The sequence below is a fragment of the Peromyscus californicus genome, unplaced genomic scaffold (genome assembly GCF_007827085.1).
Source record: "Peromyscus californicus insignis strain IS unplaced genomic scaffold, ASM782708v3 Scaffold_21__1_contigs__length_65335640, whole genome shotgun sequence".
In the NCBI taxonomy this organism is placed as follows: Eukaryota; Metazoa; Chordata; class Mammalia; order Rodentia; family Cricetidae; genus Peromyscus; species Peromyscus californicus.
The window spans coordinates 4457296-4480955 of record NW_026294514.1 but is presented as its reverse complement, the minus strand read 5'-3'; the positions used below and the strand labels follow the sequence as shown (position 1 = coordinate 4480955).

At 39.8% G+C, this 23660-nt stretch overlaps 1 protein-coding gene across 2 annotated transcripts in view; it reads left to right on the top strand.

Annotated features, from left to right (window-relative positions):
- The first annotated feature begins 15283 nt into the window (after positions 1 to 15283).
- Positions 15284 to 23660, top strand: part of Tmeff2 (transmembrane protein with EGF like and two follistatin like domains 2) — a 375139-nt gene continuing 366762 nt past the window's right edge. The window contains exons 1-2 of one of the 2 annotated variants that reach the window (XM_052749440.1): positions 15284 to 15877; positions 18235 to 18344. In XM_052749440.1, coding sequence (XP_052605400.1) covers positions 15622 to 15877; positions 18235 to 18344 — 366 coding nt within the window. In that variant the 5' untranslated portion in view covers positions 15284 to 15621. The remainder of the gene's footprint in view (positions 15878 to 18234; positions 18345 to 23660) is intronic. The other variant, XM_052749439.1, reaches the window with a different exon arrangement.

The following is a 23660-nucleotide window of genomic DNA, read 5'->3' as shown; positions in this document are numbered from 1 at the left end:
TTAATTTAATGTTTTACATCTAAATACAGAACTGAATAACATGAGAAGTGGTGCACAAATGGTAATATGTATACTTTGATATAGACTTATGTATGTGTGAAATATACTTTTCCTCTCATGTTTAAATTAAGACACAAAGATACTAAATGGAAATAATGTACCAATATGTTTCTTCATAATAAGATATGCATTCAATGTATTTTTATATTTTTTATTCATCCCTCAGTGAAAACCTATGGAATTTAATAATAGAATTCTCTTTTTATCACAAGTTCAGCCTTTATTATAAAAACATAAACTAATCCAAGTCAATGAGGGAATAAACTCTCATCCTCCCAATGCCAAATTCTTCCTCTACATCTTCCTTTATAAACCGCCACCTTATCTTTTGAGGCAAGGTCTCTCACTGAGACCTTATTCATCAACTAACCTGTCCAGTGAGCTCCAAAAGTTCTCCCATCTTTGCTTACCAGTGTTGGGATGATAGGCCCATGCTGCTGTGTTCAACAATTTACACAGATATTGAGTATCTGAACATAGGTCCTCATTCATGCTCAATAAGCACTCACTCACTGGACCGTTCTCCAGGCCCCCAAATCCTTCCTTTCTTCATCGATGACTGACGTAATGTGGTTATGTGGTGACATTATTTTCCTTCTGAGTAACAAAAGGATACTCAGGAAAATATTTATGCTAAGATTCACAGATGGTTTCTAAAGTTATTTTTGAACTTTCTGAAACTATGGGCAAACATATTATACTGTCAGCTTATTAGCACTTTTCTCAGAATAGCCATAGATAATATCTACTTCTCAACAATACCCTAATATATATAAATATGTAGATATAGATGTGAATATATGATGAAAATGTTTATAAGTCTATACTTAAGTACACAATGAAATTAATGAGACTTCACTTTCAACTTCTAATACAAAACTGTCATCATAAATCTGAAGAAAATTATGCATTTAATATTTATTTTATTTTAATTAACACTACTTTATTTCCTTGTGATCAAAACATAAAGAAAGTTTGTTTTTTTTTTTCTGTAGCTCACTTGGTAGCCCAGGCTGGCCTCGAACTCACAGAGATCCGCTTGTCTCTGCCTCCTGAGTGTTGGGATTAAAGGCGTGCACCACCACTGCCTGGTGAAAGTATTTTTAACATCTTGAATATACAACTTTTTGTCTGAGAGATAGATCAGAGCTTAACAGCACTTGCTGTTCTTACAGGGGACCCAGGTTCTGTTCCTGGCACCCACATCTGGAGTCTCTCAAACCCCTGTAACTATAGATCAAGGGGCTCCAGGATCCCCCTCAGATTCTGTGAGCTCCTATATGCAAATGGTGCTTATCCATACAGTGTGCACACATACACATACATAAAGATAACTTTTTACAAAAGAATATACGATTGAAGTAAGTTTTTTTTTTCAAAAAGCAATATACAGATTTAATTTAATGGCCATAAAAATTCTAACTCAAATATTTTACAAAATTTGAAAAAAAAAATTTCTAAAATTCATATGGAAACACGAAAGACCCGGGATATCCAAAGCAATCCTATACAATAAAAACAAAGATAAAGGATTGACCATCACTGATTTCAACTTTTGCTACAGAGCTATTATAACAAAAACAACTGACATAAAATTAGACATAGTGAACAACAGACAGGATCTGAGGATACAGATGAAAGCCTGTGCTTGTACAGCCACCCAATTTGTGGCAGAGGCCAAAAATACACACTGGAGAAAAGACAGCATCTTCATCAAATAGTGAGGGTAGTTTCACAGAGAAGAATGAAACTAAAGAGCTGAAGTAAGTTTTTAATAGCCCTGGGTACATAATTCAAATTTTAAAATGACTGAGCTGACTGCGACTTCATGAGTACAATTTTAGATGTACTGAAATGACCACTCAACTTGTCTAAATTTACCTAAAATTTTCTTGAAAAATGGAGTAAAAAGAAATATCACTGAGAAGTGAACTTCCACATTAAGTGTTATATTACAATGACCCATATTTCTCAACAAATAATGTTCCTTAAATATGAGTTTTCATGAAATGTAGCTATCTTGCTCTCAATATGTTTAGGCATAAACCTACAATACAAACATGTATTATACACAGAGATGAGGGCATTTTGATGCATTGTCAATAAAAGAAACATGCATTTTTCCAACCTTTACTCATCAATCAGATGCCACTGGGAAGATAATATTTCATTAGAGAAGGGGAACTTGTTAGAGAAATAGCTTATTCTCATGGACTGGAAGCCTGTTAATGCTGTAAATTTATCTTCACATGTGTCATGTAGGATGCATTATCAGCCATTAGATGAAGGTATAAGCTCAGCATTAATGGGGCCATTGTTGATATCTTTTACCACAATATCCTCCCAGTCATGTGCAATGAACAGAGCTCTTTCCTCTAAATGGTAGACTGCTTTCAATGATGCACAATTAAGAAATATGCTATCCTGCCGGGGGCCATGCAAGAGGACCAACAGGCAGCACAGGAACTCATGGAACATGGCTGAGTAGTTGGCAAAGCCACTCCTGGGTGAGCCCTGGAGGGGCAAAGCCCATAGTACTATGTGTCCTGTGGACCTCATGCTGTTACTGAGCATAGCTCTGATTGTTGCCTTCATGGTCACCACATCCCTCACAATCCATGGATCATATGAAAACTCTCAGGGGGTTTCCAGCCCCTCATTGAGCACTGTTACTAGCACTTGTGAGTAATAGCGATTGACTTTTTCTAAGCATTGCTGCTGGATCAGATTAATGATTCACCCACCATCCTTAGAGAAAATTTAGAAACGTAGAATTGTCAGTAAGGTTAGATTAAGATGATTTTGTTAATGGCTTTGAGGTAGAAAATCTTGGGGGAACATTTTAAAGTTTAGAAAGGCACATAGTTGAGTGAGGAACTCGTTGGGATCAGAGAACAAAACAATGGCACCCTGGCTATTGCTGGCTTAGGTACCTTTCTTGCTAGGATGGGTTAGTGATCAGAGATGGTGATTTGTACCCATTTCTGCCCTCAGCTTCCTGATTAAAAAAAAAAAAAACTGTTGATGACTGGGTATACACCTTGAGGATTGAAAATAGAGCTGACTAATTGTGTTTCATATACAAAAGTTTAAATTTGTGATTTCTTTAAAGTTTTTTTATAATATTACTTTCTGAGATTAAATAATAAAATGATTGGTCCTTTCTTTGTAACCTCAAAGTGCAGCCTGCCAGTGAAAGAATTGACTGAGAAAAATACCTTGCTTTCCTACACTCTTGTTGATCTATAACAAGTTGCTTGGGCATGAATATATGTGGGTTCTTGGAGATAATTTTTTATCTTGAAGATAATCACCTGTAACATGCAAAATAGTTAATCATATAAGGGATATGGAAAACATGTTTTTTTAACCTGTATTCATTGTAATCATTCAGTTAAAAAATAGAATGTAACCACATTGTAATTTTTATATTTCTTGACAGATTCTGCTGGGATATGTAAGCTGTAAAGAAAAATTTAAGAATAGACAGAAGGGATACCTGGATAGAGGGTAAGAAAGAAATAAAAAGATGAGAGATGACAGAATGATTCTAAAGATGTGTGTGTGTGTGTGTGTGTGTGTGTGTGTGTGTGTGTCTGTGTGTGTGTATGTGTGTGTGTGTGTGTGTGTGTGTGTGTGTGTGTGTGTGTGTGTGTGTTCCCTTTTTCACCAGCCCCAGGGAATTAAGTATTATTCCTTCAGATAGAAAAGTCAAATCCAGTGATTAGTCCTCCCACTCTGTGGTTCCCCCTCAATCCCTGAGCTGCTGAAGGCTGGTCCTCCCAGCAGGACTATCCTGCTGCATTAAAGCATAAGCCAAATGCAACGTATTATCATCTATTTCAAGTATAATTTTGTGAGTGGGAAATACATACAACAAAGAAGTCATTGCTCACTTACGCATACAGTTTAAGAAACCAATATTTATAATATGCACAGGGACCTCTCTTTCGGCTCTCTGTAGTTACGGTGAGAGCTCCAATGGGAATCTTGTCCCTACAGAGCATTGGCACTTCAGCTGGAAAGCGTTAGACGTATCTTTAAGTATGACTTTTTGGGTCTCTAAAATAGAAACAAATGTATATGTCTAGTAATGAGCATGAGAATTACTTAAAGAGTTTTGTAAGAAAAAAAGTGCTGTGTAAATATTATTAACATTGGTGCAAACATATGATTAAACAATCAGCCTACCAAAGGAAGAAAAGGCCATAAAATTAACATTTTTGGCACATTGATCAATGACACTGTGTTTCCTTCCTCGCTTGTTCACTGAATTGTACAATGTAAACATCATAAAGATAATGAAGTTAATTACAAAGCACATAAAAATATTTAAACTCTCTAAATTATAGTCTTCATTAACTTCATTAAAAGAATCATTGTTCAATATTTCAACAACAACAACAAAATGATGGATGTGCCAGCTATTTTTTATGTCAACTTGACACAAATTAGAGTCACCTGATGTGAGATTAAAAAAAAAAAATGCCTCCATAAGATCTGGCTGTATGGAAGTCTGAAGAGTATTTTCTTTATTAGTGACTGATAGGGGAGGGCCTAGCCCACCATAGACAACCCCACTTCTGGGCTTGTGGTCTTAAGTTTTTTTTTTTTTTTCAAGAGATCAAGCAAGCAATATGGATGGAGTAAGCCAGGAAGCAGCACTCCCCCATGGCCTCTGCATCTGCTCTTGTCACCAGGTTCCTGCCCTGCTTTGAGTTCCTGTCCTGACTTCCTGCAATGATGAACAATGCTATGGAAGTGAAAGCTAAACATACCCTTTTCTCCCCAATTTGTTTTGGTCATGGTGTTTCATCACACCAACAGTAACCCTAAGTAAGACAATGGATTACGAAAAAAATCATTATCTTTCACATTAAACAAAGTACTTAGGAGTGTTTATAGTCTGTGGGTTTCCCTGCTTTTCTGAAAGTCGTGAGTTCACAAAAAATAGGACATGCCAGATGTGACAGGGGCCACGTCTGCAACTCAAGTTCTTGGCAGCTCAGCTAGGAAGATCTAAAGCTACGTGCTGGCTCCATAGTAGGTTCCAAGCCAATCTGAGATACAGAGTGAAATAGTGTCTTCAAATGGTGGGGGAGGGGCGGGATAATTCATAGTGTGCTTAACAGTAACACGGTTGTAGTTATTTACATTTCTAAAATACCTTCAGATCTTGAATTAGGAATATATTCTCATTACTAAGTGTGCAGGACTTGGGCAATTGTACAAAAAGGGATCACGAGTGTCTATCGTGGCCCCTGATTCTGATTTCAGAAGCAAGGACCAAATAATAGGACATCCCATAGCCTTGTACACATTTTGAAAATGGTAAATAACAACTGTACAGGGATTTGTAGCTCATAATTTTATTCATTTTCATGGTATACTTGTCAAATTGCATGTGGACAGAAAATGGGGCTCAGTAAAGCTAGCTTCACATAGTTCCAAGCTCAGAGCCAGAACTTGAAACTAGATCTTTCAACTCAAATTCAGTGTCCTGCCCACTACTCTGAAGTTGATTTGGTTGAAACTGACAATTCATACTTCTTTCTCATCACAAGAAAACTGATCATTTTAGATGTCATATTTAAATTGTCTATAGCAGGGGCTGCAGAGATGGCTCAGTGGTTTAAGAGCACATGCTGCTCTTCCTGAGGACCTGAGTTCAATTCTCAGCACCCACATCAGGTGGCTCACAACTGCCTGTTGTTACAACTCCTCACATCTCTGACCTATGTAGGCACTTGCATTCATGTACACATACCTCCTACACACATGTACATAATCAAAATAATAAAAATAAATCTTTAAAAAGAATAAATTGTCTATAGCAGATATGGGAATATACAACATTGCAGAAGCAAGGAGCTTATTACCTACGTCTATACATGTGTTGCAATTAACATAGTGCTTTGTATGAATATTAGAAGTGATTATCCTGGCGTGATAATTAAAATCCTTTTGGAAAAAGTTTAAGATCAATTCTCTTTGCATTTGAGCATACAGTACAGCAACTAGTGTTGCATTAGACTTTGGTGTTATTATTAAATATTGTAGAATCATAGAATACATAAGAAATTATGTTTTACTATAACATTTGTATGCAAATATATCAGAACTAAACTGGCAAGATATTTCTAATATTTCCATTATTATGCTCAGCTTAAATATATTCTTCATTAAAGTAGCTAAGATCAAAATGTAAATCTTTGTTTTGCCAGAAAACACAATATTGCCCTCTCCAATTGAACTGTTCTCTTCCTTGCAGTCTTGAGTTCTTTTGTTGGGAAATAAGGTAAACATCTTTATTACAAAAAAACACATATCATTAATGCATTAGTTTTAATTGTGAGATAAAATTAATATTAAGTTAAATTATTAAATTTGTAAATGTCTAAAACAGCATTCTATCAAGTCAAATGACTTAGATCTTCTTATAATTATTTAGTAAATTAAAAAAAAATACAAAAATCAAAAGAAAAATATATGAGAGAGGAAGAGAGTGTATGTATGTTTTTGTCCAAAGCAAATCATATGGTTGCAAGGAAAAAAAATGATTCCTAGAATTAAAAGTCTTTGAAAGTTACTGTTATTTGGGTGTTATTATTGTATCTAAAACATTTACATATGAAAGGCAAGGCTTTTGAAATATAATTTGGGGAACTTACATAATACAAGAAAAAAAAGGAATTCCATGGTGAAAAAATATATTTTACTACAGAGTGATCTTTTCTCCATAACTAAATATACTGAAACTTGGAACATTTATGATTTCATAACGATATATAATGTATAATAGATACCTACTATAACTAAATTCAATCATAAACATATCTACAGTTAAAATGTCAATACAGCTGAAGGAAAATTCAGATATCTGAAGTGTACAAAAGAATCCTCTGGTGAAGGGTGAGATGGGAGGTTGCTCTCACGCTAGTTCTTCCTATCCCCGTCTCTCTCCTCTCTTGAGTGCCAGCTCACAGTCCACTTTGGTTGCTGATGACTCTTTCTTTGCTACTCAAGTTTAAAAACAAACAGAATTCTGACCAAGAGAGAACGTTGAAGCTCAGAGAAGCTAGTGAGCCTTCCCAGCACACAAACCTTCTTTGTTCCAGGGCAGCCAGTTCAACTCCGTTGTTGTAGGTTCTTGGGCCCTGTCATGTGGGATCACTTGTCCTTTCATCAGAATCTCTAATTACCCTGCCAGGAAGGAAGAACACATATTTGTTCTATAAAGAGATCAATATAAAGGTATAAAGAGGGAAGTTAGGCCAGGCGGTGGTGGCGCACGCCTTTAATCCAAGCACTCGGGAGGCAGATGCAGGCGGATCTCTGTGAGGTCAGCCTGGGCTACAGAGTGAGTTCCAGGAAAGGCGTCAAAACTACACAGAGAAACCCTGTCTTGAAAAAAAAAAAAAAAAAGAGGGAAGTCAGCTCCTTTCTCAATCCTGTGAATCAAGTTCCACTATAGGAATCTGCTGGTCTAATGTAAGATCCTCTGACATGATCAACATCCGACCTTATCCTGGAAACACTGCTGGAGAAATGACAATAATTTAAAGTTTACATAGCATGAACTTGAGGACAATGCTTTAAAGATTGTGTCAGCAAAAGCTGATATTATAGTTGTATTCCCAAAACCTTCATATCTGGAGGGAACATTGCGGAGAAGAGAACTCCGGGAAAGTTGCTGTACTAAAGTTGACAGTGGTGTGTCTGACTGTGTGTAAGGGAAGTCAGAGGGGATGACCAGAACTCTCCCCCAAAACACTCAGGTATTTTTAAGATGTTTTCCTCCTCTAAACTAATGTAGTACAGTCGTAATTCGCATATGGAAATCCACTGCCATCATTTTTATTAGTGTTCCGTGGCTAAAAGGGATTCCATGATCAAATAATATTGGAAAATATGGGATCAATAAAGAGTTTAACAGATGTTTAGCTTTATTTGATAGGCTTGGGCTTGATTTAACTGCAGGGTTCCACAGAGCTTTTGATATGGAAATGCACACAGGGAAAACTACAAGAGAGGAGTGTTCATCTGAGGCCATTCCAGGTTTCCTTATATGAAAAAAGTCCATCTCTGCTTTTTTTTCCTCTCCCTACCAGCCACCTTGTCTCCCGCCCTCTCTCCTTTCCTTGCTGCCTGCCTTTTAATACAGAGTAGAGAGAAGACATGCAAAGGCTAAGAACATTAGTGCTCAGATACCTGATTTCCACTTTGGGGAAATGACTGAGGTTTATTTTGATAAGTAAATATATATAATGTTTAGAACATAAAAGACTCTGATGCTGTCTTAGAGTCTTTATTGTTGTAAAGAGGCACCATGACCACAGCAGCTTTTATAAAGGGAAATATTTAATTGGATGGCTTACAGTTCAGAGGGTCAGTCATTGTCATCACAGTGGGATATGGTGGCATACAGGCAGAAAAGGTGCTGGAGAAGGAGCTGAGAGTCCTACCTCATGTGATTTACAAGCAACAGGAAGTTAACTGAGACATTTGGTGTGGCTTGAGCATATATGAGACCTCAAAGACCACCTCCACAGTGACGCACTTCCTCCAACAATGCCACACCCACTCCAACAAAGCCATACCTCCCATTAGTGCCACTCCCTTTGGGGACAATTTTCTTTCAAACTACCATAGGTGCTAACTGGAAATAACTACCTTTACTAGTTCCTTTCACAAAGCCAAAAGTGTATTTAGTATAGTTCAGCCATAACCATGAGTAGCAAAAGAAGAAGGATATGAAAAACAGTTTTATCCTTCAACAAAAAGATTTTATAATGCACTTGAAAACAAAATCATTACAGTAAGTCCCAAGGTAAGGCTGAGTTTGAAGTAACAGACACTGAAGCCAATTTGAATTCGTAAATATAAAGATACCAAGTCATGCTGAGGTGGTTGTTGCTTTTTAACTCTCTTGAAATTCAATAGTAGTTTTCTTCTTGTTCTGTAAACTATTGGCAAGCTAGTTTCAAACATCATCTGGTTTATATTGCCTTCATTAGATATTGTTATCAGAAAGTATTTTTGTGAGATATACTTAAAACCTTTAACTGGAAAAAAACTCACTCATCTGCTTCTCAACTTGGATATGTGTGTGCTGAGGGGAGGTTCACTCTCCCAGCAACAGGGTTCAGCCAAAGCATGATACTGAAACACCAGGAGAATTCGTAAAAGCATGCCAATATTGACTCAGAGTTTCCAAGAGTTGGGTGGAACTCTTAATCAGTCTATTTCAATTCCCTAGACTGTTACGATATAAAGTCATGACTGAGGTCCAGTGCACTAAGACTAAACTTTTTCTCTAGTACTGAAATTATAAAGCTAAACTTTAAATACCAAAAAATAACTAAAAACACAAGAATTTCAAAATGTAGGGAAAATTCAACTTTATAAAATTATTTATAAATCACATATTGTCACTTATGCATTGTTAATTAACTTTATGAGATAGAGAAAATAGCAAGTACAACTGTTTTTTGTTTTATGATAAAAGTCATTAAGAAATAAAGCCAGCTTCTGGGAAACATTGTCAATATAATTTGATCTAGAAACACAGCTCCATTATATTTATCATATGATGAAATTTTAATATATACTTTTCATATTAGTATTAAAGGAATAGGTTTTGGAATACTATATTTACTTAGTTATCTGAAATAGACTAGAAATTAAATTATAAAAATGTTGAGGTGTTGGAATAATACTGTACTTCTACTTCAATTATTAGCGACTAACATTCGTTGTACTTCAGTATCATCCATCCATACTCACTTTTGCTTGTATACATAAAATGGTATATTTGTGCATTTGCTCATTGATTTAGCCATTTCTGTAGGGATGCTCCTAAACCATGAATTGTTCTTCCTTTAGTCTTCAGAACATTCTTAGGAGGTGTTATTGCCTACATTTTGCAAGTGAGGAAACTGTCTATAACTTCATAGTTAGTAAATCAGACATAATAGCAACATAATATATTTTTGATGAGCATGCATAAAACAGATCCAGTAGCTTCTCTATATACAGAGTTTAAGTCTCTACTCCGTTAACTCCTCTATCAAAATCACATGAAAACTGAGTGAGAGTTCAGACATCTTTCAATTAGTACCTTAGTTCTCAAACAAATATGAATTTTAAAATACAGATTACAGAATCCAACTCCAAGTTTTTTTAATTGAAAATCCTCCTAGTGAGATATGGAACTTACACATTCTCCTCCCCTCTCGTGAAGGAAACTTCTCTTTGCAACAGAGGAAAACCATTGCAGAAAACCACAAGCAGTCAAAATGCAGAGTCGCAGGGCCCAGTTCCAATGGATCCATCTACAAAACAACCCCTTATCCAAGGTTCAGGGATTAGAGGGGGATGAAAGACTGTAAGACCCAGAGGAGCAGGGAACTTGCTGTGAGACTCTATTTCCTAATAATGTCAGAAGCTACACTCATCAAGTCTCACCAACATGACTTCCCAAGCATGAGCTGAACAAGGCCACCAGTAGAAATGACAAAATGCATGAGGGAAAAGCAGAAGAGAGGCCTCAACCCTACACAAAGAGCCACAGGCAACCAAGGACTGCTAAGACTGGGAGAATTAATCTTCTCCAGGGAAGAGCACACCAAATGGTTATCCAATACCAAAAAGTCAGCCCTTAAAACATACATGCAAGTAACATTATACAGACAGAGCATTACATATATATATATATATATATATATATATATATATATATATATATATGTCTTCTTAGTGTGTCAAACATTTTACCACACAGAAAGAAACACATTGTTATTTGACCCCTACAACGAAGGTGACAAATATTCTTGTTTTGCAGACAAGTTGTATCAAGTATGTTGGAATTCAGCGAAATTCTGTCTAACATCAGAGCATAAAGATAATCATTGTCTTGAGTGTAGCATCAACTAATTAAAGAAGAGACCATAAATCTGAAAGAGAGCATGGATGGTTTGTTGCAGGGTTTGGAAGGAAGAAAGGGAAAGAGAAAATGGTGTAATTATATCGTATTCTCAGAAATAAAAAGACATATATTTTTAAAACGCTCCTGGGCCAGGTGACGGCTCAGAGGGAAGAGTGTTTATCACCAAGCTTGACGACCTAAGTTTGATCTTTCGAACCCTAGTGGAGGATAGAAGAAAAAAAAATCCACTGTCACAGTTTCCTCTGAACTCCACATGTGTGCTGTGGCACACACATGCACGCACACAAAAATAAATTTGAAATGTAAAAAAAAAAAAAAAAACCCTCAATTAATCATATGATCAAACAGATACGGAAACCACTGGATCTTATTGTTCCTGCTTGAGAATTAATGCATATGGGTGTTAGTGTGCACCAAGGAAAGGGCAGGCAAATCTCCTCAGGGAAGAGCTCATATAGTCCGTCTCAGTGGAGCAGTACTACAGTAAGAAGTGGTAGCAGGTCTTGTGTTCTGATGTTGGAGAGAATTTTGCTAAGTTCCAAAATGCTTGATGCAACTTTTTCACAAAACAAGACTAGTTACCACTTTTGTCTCTAGGGGTGTTGAAGGGATTAAATAACAATGTGCTTCTTTCTGTCTGGTAAAATGTCTGACACATTACAAAGCTCAGTCTGCACCCTACCTCTACTGAACAAGAAAACTTTAGAGAGAGAAGAAAAACAAGTCCCTCATTGCTAGAGTGTCTGATTTTTCTGGAGCTCATTTATCTTCAATGTTGCTTTTCTAGAACAATTTCTTCCTCTCTTTCCAATTCTCCTAAACCCTGAGTAATCTCACAGGTCTTGATCATGTCATCTCCACTTGGAAAATAGTCTGTTGTTGTGCTACGGTTCAAATCCAGAGCCTCCTGCATATAAAGTAAATCTTCTACAACTGAGCTATCCTCCAGGCTCTCCCCAAGTGTTTAAAAGAGTTATCTTTTATATGTATGCACATATGTAACAATAACTAAAGAAAAAAGGAGATGGACTTGAAAGGAATGAGGGATACATGGGAAGGGTTGAAGGGATGGGGAAAGGGGAAGGGCAAATGATGACTTTTTAAATTTCAGAATCATAAAAATCAAATTAAATGCAAACTTATTTAAATTCATAAAGTTGACAAGAAAAAGTTAAATTTTTAAAAAATTTTCGCAAAAACAAAATATCTATCTGCAAGTTTTAATCTTAATATATGTCAATCACTCTCTGTCCTCGCAACAGTTCTAGATTATGTGTCCCGTAACCAAAGTATTCTAGCTCAGGAATATTGGAAGCTAATATCATGGGAACTTCAAAAACCCATGGTATGGGTTCAATTAAATTACTACTAATCATATAATATATGATGCAAGGTACCATTCGTAGGGATACTTTGAAAGTTAATTGTCGTAAGGAAACTGATTTGAACCTAGTGGGAAAGATTCGAAGCGCTTATACAATCTTACGTGCCTGTCTAGTTCCTCGGTACCTAATGAAGACTAAATCACATGCATATTTTATTTACATATTGAACAATGCAGTGCTCTGTTCAGTGAATGATGTTCTTCTGCCACTTGGTGGTGCCTGCCAGTTGCAGAATCCGTGTCTTGGTGGCTCTGCAGCACGCAATGCACAGTGAGTCAGACAGCCGTACCACACTCCCAACCAAAAGGCTTCGCTCCCAACCGCTTAGTGATTCAAAGAACCTCTGTGGAGGCAACTGTGTGAACCATTCACAACCAGTAATTGACTCTGTTGACGTTTTAAGTTACTGTGGGCAAAGTGTCTGAGGAATACACTTTCTTACAACACACGCCAAAATTTTACTTAGCAGAGAATTCAATAACAATTCTCCTCGCGAAGAGGTTCTGTAAAATTCAACATTGCAGTCAAACCCTAGGATCCTAGCTCTGGTTTACGGTTATAATTACTGCAAAAACACGTTGTCTGAAGGACTTTGTCTTAAGTTCAAGTGGAGCTTGTTTTAATACGCCTGATTAGTTGCCGATCTCTGATCGAGCCTGGAAAATCCCAGGTTCTCACTCGGTACTGTGGGGTTGGTGCGGCTGGGTCTGCATGAAGCTCGAATGTCCCTTGCAGTCTCTGCTGAAAGGCAGCTCTGTTTCTTTGTTTTTGCGGTATCTCTGGCAGCTCCATCTTCTGGGCATTCCTTTACCTTCAACAATTCACTTGCTCCATCTAAAAGCCGATTTTTCTGATGCCTCCAACGTCTGGTCAAATTGATCTGTGTTAATGGAGTCTTCGCTGGTGAGAGATGTCATTGACTGGAACGCTGAGATCCGGGGCGGCTTATTTGCCAGGGGCAAGAGACACCAAGATTCAGAAATCTTTAGAGGTGGGCGGGGGAGGGGAAAGATAGTCTTGGGAGGGAGGCTAGATGTGAGATAAAGGGACGGGTTTCACACTGAGGAAGAAAGAGAGGTGCCTTTGAGGCTCAGAGGTGCTGTGGGATCACAGCTCTCAAAGGCGAAGTTAAAAGGCATCGGGGTGGGAGGAGGTTGGAGGTTACAGTACTTAAAGGGATTGCTCTGGCATAGTTTGTTTTCTGGCGGTGTCTGCAGAGGATAGATATCCCCTTTTCAAAGTCTATTGGTACCCCCTTTTAAGTGATTTAGGTAAAGCATGCTAATTGCTTGTTAGATGCCATCAAACAATGCTCTCAGTCAAGATTCAGAAGAGTATGGTAGGGGGGGTGCAAGGAAATTTCAAGAAAAGGGGGAAGGATATGCGAGCTCTTGAAAGACAGGGAGAAGAAGAGAGACTGGGAAAGGGGACGGAAGAGGAGGGAGAGAGAAATAGAAAGGGAGTGTATATGTATGGTGCAGATGAAAAAAGAAATCCCGAATAACTGAACGATCACACACACACGAAAAAGGAAAAAAGAAAAGAAAAAGGAAAGAAAGAAAGGAAACTCTTTGCTGCAAGGAATCCAGAACCCTGTGACTGCAGTAGTGACCAGAGTCGCGGGAGACAGACACTCCTATCCATCCTCGTCCCAGATAGCTCTGGGCCCTAAAAGCTAGCATGCCATTAAGCTAAAGAGTGTTTCTAACTGCGTGGAGTGCAGCAGAAGGAAGGTGGTACTGCTCTGCTCTTTCCCGAGTGCTGGAGCAAAAGAGAACCAAGCGGAGCCAGTGACTCCAGCCGGGTTAGACTCCCTTGCCTCTCCCAGGTCACTGGTGATCCCGCAGACGCGGAGTAAAGCCCCCAGGGCTACAGCCCGCTCAGCCTAAGCGAACCCTCTCCTCCGGGGACGCCACTTCGCTGTGGATTCGCCCTGTAACCCATTCTCAGCATAGATGCCGGGAAGCCTCTGGCTGCTCCTCCAGCCACCTGTCCCAACCAAAATTGACCTTCCAAACACATTTGGCTGCGCCTTTCAGACAGCCACACAAATAGGTTCCAGGCTGTACCAGAACGCGCTGGGGAGAGCGAATCAAACCTCGGCTGCCCTAGCTGGTCTGAGCTGCGGAGAGCCTGGAAGGGGAAAGGAGGGACGAGGAGACGGGGGAGAGCCAGGGAGACCGACTGGCTGCACCCGCCTGGAGAGCACCCTCGGGTTTGCAGCTCCTCGGGGAGCCGCTGCTGCTACTTCAAGCCATCCAGAGCTTTCTCGCTCTCACCCAGCCACCTCTCACTCGCTTTTCTCGGCCACCGCCTAGGGAAGCATCCTTATGCTTCTTACGCTACCAAGGCATGCCCAGCCTGGATCCCTTTCCCGGCCCAGCGGCGCCAGCCAGCGGGGTGCCCTCTGCTCCCTGCCCGCTTCCCCTTCGCCTGCCCTGTGGCTGCGGATTCTCCACTTCCTCCGCCCCCACCATCTCCAGCTGGAAGACAAGGCCACCCAGCCGCAGGCGGGTGCTGGCAGCCCCGGGTCACGCACGGGAGAGAGGTGTGCAAGCCCCGGACCCCACGCACGGTAGGGGGCGTCCTGGAGCAGAGCAGCGAGGCAAGTGGGACGGAAGAGTGTGGGAGTAGCAGCCGCCCCTGAAGCCTGAGCTTCTTCTCCCAGGAGCCATCCCCGCCTAGCCCGACTAGGGCAAGAGCCTGGAGAGCTAGCCCATCTGTGGCATCGGGTGGCCGCCTCCTCCTTGCACCTCCTCGCCGACCCCTCCCTCCCGGGACCTGCATCCCGCTCCGCCAATCAGAGCCCGACTGCCGCTTCCCACGTGACCCCGGGCGGGCTAAGGACCTGCTGCTTCCCAAACGCCAGAGGGATGCGGGCGGCAGAGCGCGAGAGGCGGCGGCCGGGCTGCGGGGCGCTGTGACGGTCCCTCCACCCAGCCTAGCCGCGCGCCTCTCCTCCACCCGCTGGCCGCCTCCTCTCTGGCCCCCTGGTTTCGGTCTCCTGCTCCTCCTTGGCCCCAAACCCCGTTCCTTATGGCAGCAGTTCCCCGCAAAAAGCGGGGCGAAGCTTCTCAGCGGACTATCCTTCCGCTCCCGGGGCTGAGCCGGGTCACTGGATGTTGCTGAAAACTCCTGAGATCATGCGCTGCTTCGGCCGCAGCCTCCCTGCCGCCGGCTGTCCCTGCCGCCGCTGCCGCCGCCTCCTCTGCTGCCGCGGTCCCCGGGATGCTCAGTAGCCCGCTGCGTGGCCCCCCGCGATCCCGTGTTCCTCAGAAGCCGCTGGTTGCTGCAGAGTTGCGCGAAGTAGTCATGGTGCTGTGGGAGTCCCCGCGGCAGTGCGGCAGCTGGACACTTTGCGAGGGCTTCTGCTGGCTGCTGCTGCTGCCCGTGACGCTGCTTATCATAGCCCGCCCGGCGAAACTCGCTGCTTTCCCTACCTCCTTAAGTGACTGCCAAACGCCCACCGGCTGGAACTGCTCCGGTAAGTCCAGACCCTCCCTCAGCTCTCCACCCCTTCACCCCTCAGAAGCGCGGAACCTGGACAGACCTGCCTGCCCACCCTCGTGCGCCTGCCCAGCCCCACGCCTTCCACTGCCTGAAACCCAGGACTTCCCACCTCCATCCTGAGAAACACGGGGAACCGCTTCAGCCAGAGAGGGTTGGACCTGCTGGGATAGGAACAAAGTGCAGGTGTGGGGCAACCCTGGGTGTCTGCCCTCAAATTGGAGCTGAGAGGATTTAGAGAAATACTAGAGGGTAGTTTTCTGGGTTCTTGAATCTAAGGGAACACCTAACACAGACTATTTCCCGTAATTTTTAAAAAAAAAAAAAGTCTAGTCTGGCTGTGCGAGGAAATAACTTTATGAGAAAGAACAATCGAGAAAGCAATAAATCAAATGATGACTGCAGGGGGAACCGTTAATTCCTGCCGAAAATGCTTCTGAATGCAGGGGTTTCCTGCCCAGCACTGGGTCACAGATATTTCTAAAGGAGGCAAGTTTCCAGGGACTGACTGACACTCCTTCCTCCCTCCCCCTCTCATTTCTCTCCCTGCTCTCTCCCTCCCCCTCTCTCCCTCTTTCTCTTTCCTCCTCTAGCTTGTTCCCTCTCTGTCTATAGCTCTCTAGCTCTCTCTTGCGCGCCCTCTCGCTCTCTCCCTCCCTCTCTTCTCTCACCCTCCCTCCTTTCTCTCTTTCTTTGGCTGCAAACGCCATTGATTGTGAAAGAGGTTGATTTTGTAGCCAAAGGATGCATGCCCATCCAGGCTTTCCCCAGCTCCTATGAGGAACACAGAAGTTAAGAAAGAAGTGATCACAGATTTCCCCAAAGCCAGAATGGGCATGCCCCAAGCCTGGGAGACTCACTTCTGAAAACACAGTGACCCTACCATAGTGGGCTCTAACCCCCTTCACTGGGTTTCCTGGAGTGACAGGCAGGCAGTCCTCTTGCTCATTCAGTCCCTGTCAAAATGCTAACACCTGACAGGCTGCACTGCTGAAGCCACTAATTGAAAAGAGCCCAAAGACTGAAGTTATCACACTCTTCCTGGCTGGTTTTACATTTCAGTACGAGAGCCTCTAGTATACCTGAAGAATTGTGGTGTGATGGCTTTGGCATTTTAAACTTTATAAACATGCCTGGGCATTGTCCTCGTGGTCTGGTCTGATCTCATTTTAGCAAGTGTGTTTATAGCATTTCATTTTTCTGTAAATAAAATCCTGGTGCAATGAAGTCTGTCTTTGAGTGAGGTGGCCTCTGTGGAAGTGTAAGTGAAAGGAAGTGTCTGTAACTGTTGAGAGGGTGTGATTATTAACTGTAACTTACAGGTGGAGGCATGTACAGTTCTATGGAACAACTAATATAAACCCCAAGAGGCAGTTAATATGCGCCACTCCAGTTTAGCATTTGTTAAGACAAGTTGAAATTTACAGTCCTATTATATTTGGGTCAGTAGACTGACTTTATTCTGCTTTGAGTAATTTCTAAATTTGGCATTTTCTAAAACTCAACATGTCTCTAACTTATTCTTGGTTCCTGCATTCCTGCGTGCTATTTTTTTTTTTAAAGAATAAGTTCCACTTGGGAACAAAACACCCTTACATTTGATTGTAGCTCATGCTCAACATGGCTAGTTTGCTGCATCCTTCACTGGTATTAGTGTAGGAAATAGCTAACTTAAATGTGACATCGGCAATGAAGAAATGCATTCTGAGCCATGTATCTCAAAGGTGTGTGCACTAACTGAAAAGAATGAACTTGGCAGCCCCTTCCTACCTCTGTTAACTTGGAGGTGATCAATCTTCCTTTGAGCCAGAGAGACCTTCATAGAAAACGCCAAGCCTGTTTATCTTTATTATTGAGGTTTTGCTTCCTCTTTGTCTGGAAAAAATTGCAAATAAGAGTCATTTCAGTGCTTACAGCAAAGAACAATTAAAGATAAAGAAATACTAACATAGCATCCACACACAATCACTAGATCTTTCCCAAAAATGTTGAGTTTGGGTCACTGGTATAGTCTATTTAGTGGGGGAGGGGGAATGAGAAAGCTGAGAAGCAGTATCAAACTTCCATTCAGTCAGTATTAATCTAAGCTAAAAATAGGAAAGCATACTCAAAAGATGATATTGAAAGAGAAGTTACGAGGAAACTACTGTAGAAGTATAAAATATTATTGATCACTTCACTAGATTTTGAGATTATTAGTAGAAAGCAACCTTATGGAACATCTGTGGCTGTTGAAATTAAATTTTAGGAAAATTCTGTGAATGCCACAAAATAGATTTCTCTTTAAAAATCCATAGCATTTAAAATGACTGGAGCATTCTCTTTAAACTCGAGGTTATGATGACAGAGAAAATGATCTCTTCCTGTGTGACACCAACACGTGTAAATTTGACGGGGAATGTTTAAGGATTGGAGACACGGTGACTTGCGTCTGTCAGTTCAAGGTAAGATATCTGATATTTGCAACCTCAATTCATTACAGAGAATGAAAGGTAGAGAGTTCCTTTCACAACCCATCACTTGGCAATGTATAACTATACAGACTCAAAGGGAGGCTGGCGTCAAATGGAAGTACTGCCAAGACAGCAAGCTGATGTCAAGAAGACATGCCTTTTAGAGACCGGTGTATGCCACAGTTAAAAATGTCACTGAAGCCAGGAGCTCCAGGTCCCACTTTTCAGATGTGGAATGCATGCATTTTATAGGTCAGTTGACTGTGGATAACTGTCAAAGTGGTCAGTGGATAGAAGGTGTGGCTTTGTACTTCACCAGAATTGTCATTTTTTAAAAAATTCTATTGTTCTTTGTTTTGGTGGACTTTGGTTTCTTTATCCTGTCAATATGATACAATTTTAACTTAACTTCTATTAAGGTCACTCCAAAACTACTGTGCCAACTTGGAAATCGTGAACCTTGTTAATAGAAGTCAAAGTTTTTCACAATAGCACATTAAATGACTATAGTCTCCTAGGAATCCTAAGAGGCACTTAGAGCCTCAAGTTGATCCTACACAGAAGAAAGATGCACATTGTCATGTGTCATGGAAGTCTTCAACAGTTGTAGAGATAAACATATTTATTTTTACAAAGGAGGTATCATCAAAACTAGTTTTTAAATTAATTTAAAATGATGCTACCATTGTTGTTATTACAATAATTATTTATCATATTATCCCATCATGTAAATTATTGGACTTTATTTCTTCTCCAAATATTCATATAATCATATATTGCCTCAAATGACTTAGATATTGCACTGATATCATAGTTGCACTTGATCGTTATTGAATTACATTAAAAACGCACACTGACATCTAATATATACTGAGCCAGGGATTATGCATATAAATAAAACTGCACACAAGATCAGCAATGCTTCAAAATTATAAGAAAAAATGAAAGTTACAGAGAAAATAAAAAACTCAAAAGTCATATTTAAATATCTGACTTAATATACAATATTGAGAATTGATTTAATATTAAATATTGGGGATTTAATTCAACATCTTGGTGAGGCAGATAGGGGAATTCACATTTAAATACAACTTGAACTGCTTTTAGGCAAGATAAAAGTCTCCTTAGGCATTATTTTCACATTTTTGAGAAGCAGAGTGAGCCAACTGGTAGTTTAACGTGTCTGAAGATATTGCGATTAGAAATGTGTCTGTGCAGACCACATGCATGTGGCATCAACTTTCAAAGTCTCTACCACAGTGAGCAATGAACCACATTCTTCCGATGAACTCCATGAGGGTGATGGAGCATGAGAGCCCAGCTTATAATTTTTAGAGATTAACAGGTGGGGAAAATCAAGTTGGAGAAATCACTAAAGGCCCATGGAATTTTACAGATTTTTAAAAATTGTGTGATTCCCATGAATTTCTCTTACTTTTGTAACCTAGGATGGATATAGCAAGTAAGTTCTTAAATAGCGTACAGTGGTCCAGGAAGAACATTCCTCAAATGGGAGCTTGTGTTTATGATGCTTTACTTGGAAGAAATCAAAGGAATTGGTAGACTTCTAACTGGGTGAATGCAGGAAATGGAAATGTATCATTTTCTTATTAAAGGAATTATTTGATTTTTAGCTGTCACAGGGAATTTTTGTCAGCCAAGATATTTGTGCTTTTTATGCATTGGTCAGCCAATATGTATTAACTTAAGTAATTGTGGAGTAGGTTGAGAATAATAAATGAAAATATATACTGTAAGTTTATATTTCCTAATTTCCTACTGGATTGTATTGATATTAATGTGTGTTTTAGAATAGTCAGTCTTTCAAGAGAAAAAAATCTCTGTAGTAGTAAATTTATACTTTATATATGTATCAGAAATATTGAATGTCTAAATCTCAGTGATGGTCAAATAAAATTGTACAAATTACATTAAAATGATGAACTGTGCTAAGGTGGGAGTTCCTTGGTTCCCTCCCAGTCTTTAGGGTTTTGTTGTTATTCTTTTGTGGGTTTGTTTGTTTTCCTTTTGTCTTCCCACTTTTATCTGGAAAAAGGAAGAGATCTGAAAATCTCTTCTATATAGTATCCTAAACTTCTCTTTCTTGCACATTTTCAGATATGAATTATTCTATTTAAAATATGATGTGCCATTAGTCTTTCCGGATGTGAGATAAATTTCAAACAGAAATGTGCACATTGTGCATAATTTGTAATGTCTCCCAGTATTTATTATTACTCACGCACTAGAATTAACATATATGATTCTGATTTCCCTCAGATACTTTAGGATACATTCATTTATACCCTTCAAAACTCACTCAATTCTTGCAACTCAATTAGGTAATTTTGGTTAGCTGGCTCACTCTTTATTTTTTTCCCTCCATCATTCCTTTTTTCCTTTCTTCCTTCTTCCTTCTACAGTGCTGGTGATTTAACCCAGGACCTTAGGCAAGTGCGCTACAACTGACATACATTCACAGATCCTTTACATTGTTTATAAGATGAGAAAATTTATTTCCATTAATATAAATAATTTACCACTAAGTCATTATCCTAGAGTATATGAAACACCACAAACCAACTGATGTATTTATGAAGTACCCCAAGTCTAGCTTTTCAATATTATTATGCATGCAAATGAAAATTCCAATAACACAACAGCAGTGCCAGTTTGTTACAGATGATAATTAAGAACCAAAGCAATATACATTGAACATCCATAACCCAGAAATCCAAATTCTAAAATACTCTGAAATCCATCATGATATTTAAAATGTTTTGTTTTTTTTAAAGCATTTTAGATTTCGAGTATTTTATATGGATGCTCAAAGGGCAGAGCCTGCTCTAGCATCCTACAAATGCCACGATCTCAAATGCTGTCCTCCGAAACATTGTGGATAAGGGGTCTTAGACCTATGGCATGCAATCTTATACCTCTTACCTTTCTACCACAATACCAAAAGATATACTACTCAATCTGGTAAATCAGTTGTGGAAAAAGGGCTGAGAGGCAATAAATAGATGAGTGGATGGATGAAGGAAAGTAAGGTCAAAAGAAAGGTGAAAGTTAGGAGGGGAGGCAGAGAGGAGGACACAGTTGTTCTTAGTTCTGGTCACAGAGTGATCAGTGATAATTTTATGTTTAAATTATGAGGTAGCTTTATGCTTTCACAATAATTTTCTAACTTGGGTATTAAATATTTGCACTTAATAAACCATGCTTTATATCTAAAATGTTCAGTTACTGGGGCTGCTTAAATTTTTGCCCAGAACTTAGAGGCTGACTGTGAGTGTTTATCTTATTCATAGATCTGAGGTTTTGATGAGGTTATTAGAACCGGCTTATCTCCACTCTCTGCTGTCATTGGCTAAGGGACGGTAACTCAAGGCATGCTCAGTTCAGGGCTCTAATTCACCCCTGACCACCACCTGCAGAGCGTGGCTCTTCTCCACCTCTGGCTCTTCGCATGGGCTACTTTGGGCTTTGATCTAGCATGGTGGCTGGGTTTCAAGGGCAAGCATCCAGAGATGGGGAGGAGCCTCGTAAAACTCATGTTCTTCAATGACCTGGCATGGAGAGTGACAGACACGTTCACCACAGTCAAGGACTGCCATTTTAAAAACCACAAACATTATACATTCAGGGGGATGTAGTCCTAGAGAAATCAAAGTTACTTGTGGAATAGTCAAATGACAACACATACAGATTTTTAAACATTTTCCCCTCCAAAAGAGTACTATATTATCTTAAGCTATTCTTCCTCAGCCTTTGACAACTGGGAATATAACAGAATTCACTTAACATCTGTTGAGAACTTTCTCCATGCCAGACTCCGTGGAAGGTGCTGGCGATAGATAAAACTTAAGTCACATATAGCTTCTAGATGCTGAAATCTCAGCTCTAAAATATGTATTAACCAAACAAGCATTAAATCACATGAAAATTTTTATCATCTTCTTATTCCCTGGTAGCAAAGATGAATTCCATATATCTTAGAGAGTCAAGTTATTGAATCCATTAATGTAGTGTACGGCTATTTTAAGCAATGTGAAAACTTGGGGACTAAGTCATTTTATTGAAAACAAATATTTGGAAAGTAAACTAAGATTTTAAAGACATGAGGAAAAATAGAATCACTTATTCCTCATAGAATTTTATGTAACACATACATTTATAGACTTAACCATAATCTGGGTTTGACTTTTCTTTTTTCTTAACCAAGCAGCCATGTAGTCTTTAGTAAGCTACCAAACATCTAATTTCCCCCTATTTTCAGACCTTAAACAATGCCATGACTACCCCTAACAACCATTTTCAAGAATTTGGCATATTTTGGTGCAGCTGTTCCCATATAGAGGGTTGTAACGTATTCCTTTGTTTTCTAATTCTAAAAACAGTGAGTGGTAGTTCATGACTCTGCTAAGAAAACTATGTGTCATGAATGCCAAATAATTTCCATTTCATAGGTGATATTTACAAGAAGCCTATGTTCTTAAACCATGAATCTGTTAGTTCTCCACATGTCCCTACTCACCACTTCAGGTGAAGAAACTAAGCTATGGGTGTGCAAATGTTTAACCGTGGAGTAACATAACCTATACCTACATAAAGATGGTGAGAAAGAGAAGAAAACCCAGGACTAGACATCCACCCTTGAGCTTTGGTGACTGAGAATATCTGTTTCCCTTTGTGTTTTTCATTTTAATGAGTGCAAGTCATGGTACCAGGGGCCAAAAGCATCGTGGCGATAATCTACAGCTAAGCTCTTCTCAGCTCTATACAAATCCCCCTTTTGGCTTCTGCATGGAACTTGGCAGCTCTGTTTTAAGCACTGTTCACATTTGGCTTACTGCATCCCACAGAAGTGACATATGAGCACTTTATCAGTTTATTCTCTATTTTAAGATGCATATCACCATCGTGTCATAGCACTTGACAAAGATAATAAACTCTTCCCACCCCCACTCAGTCCAGTGGCCCACTATTCGACTGACCTTCTGAAGTACATGAGAAGATAGAAGAGGAAAAAAGTCAAAGTTAGATAGAAGAAAATGTGAACCCAAATAATCTGCACATAGAATATTGCTAAACTTAGTTATTAGATAACCAAGAATGCCAGACCCAAGCATAAGCAGTTAATAAACCAGCCATCCACATCCATTTTAACTCTCATGTCTTTAAAGAAAAGGTAAGCCAGTCTCTGTTTCCATGGTGTTACCATCTTTCTCCTCCTCCTTCTCTCCTCCAAGCCCTCAGACAGCACTGGAGCTTCAGGGAACTCCAAAGTCCCCCTACATTCATTCT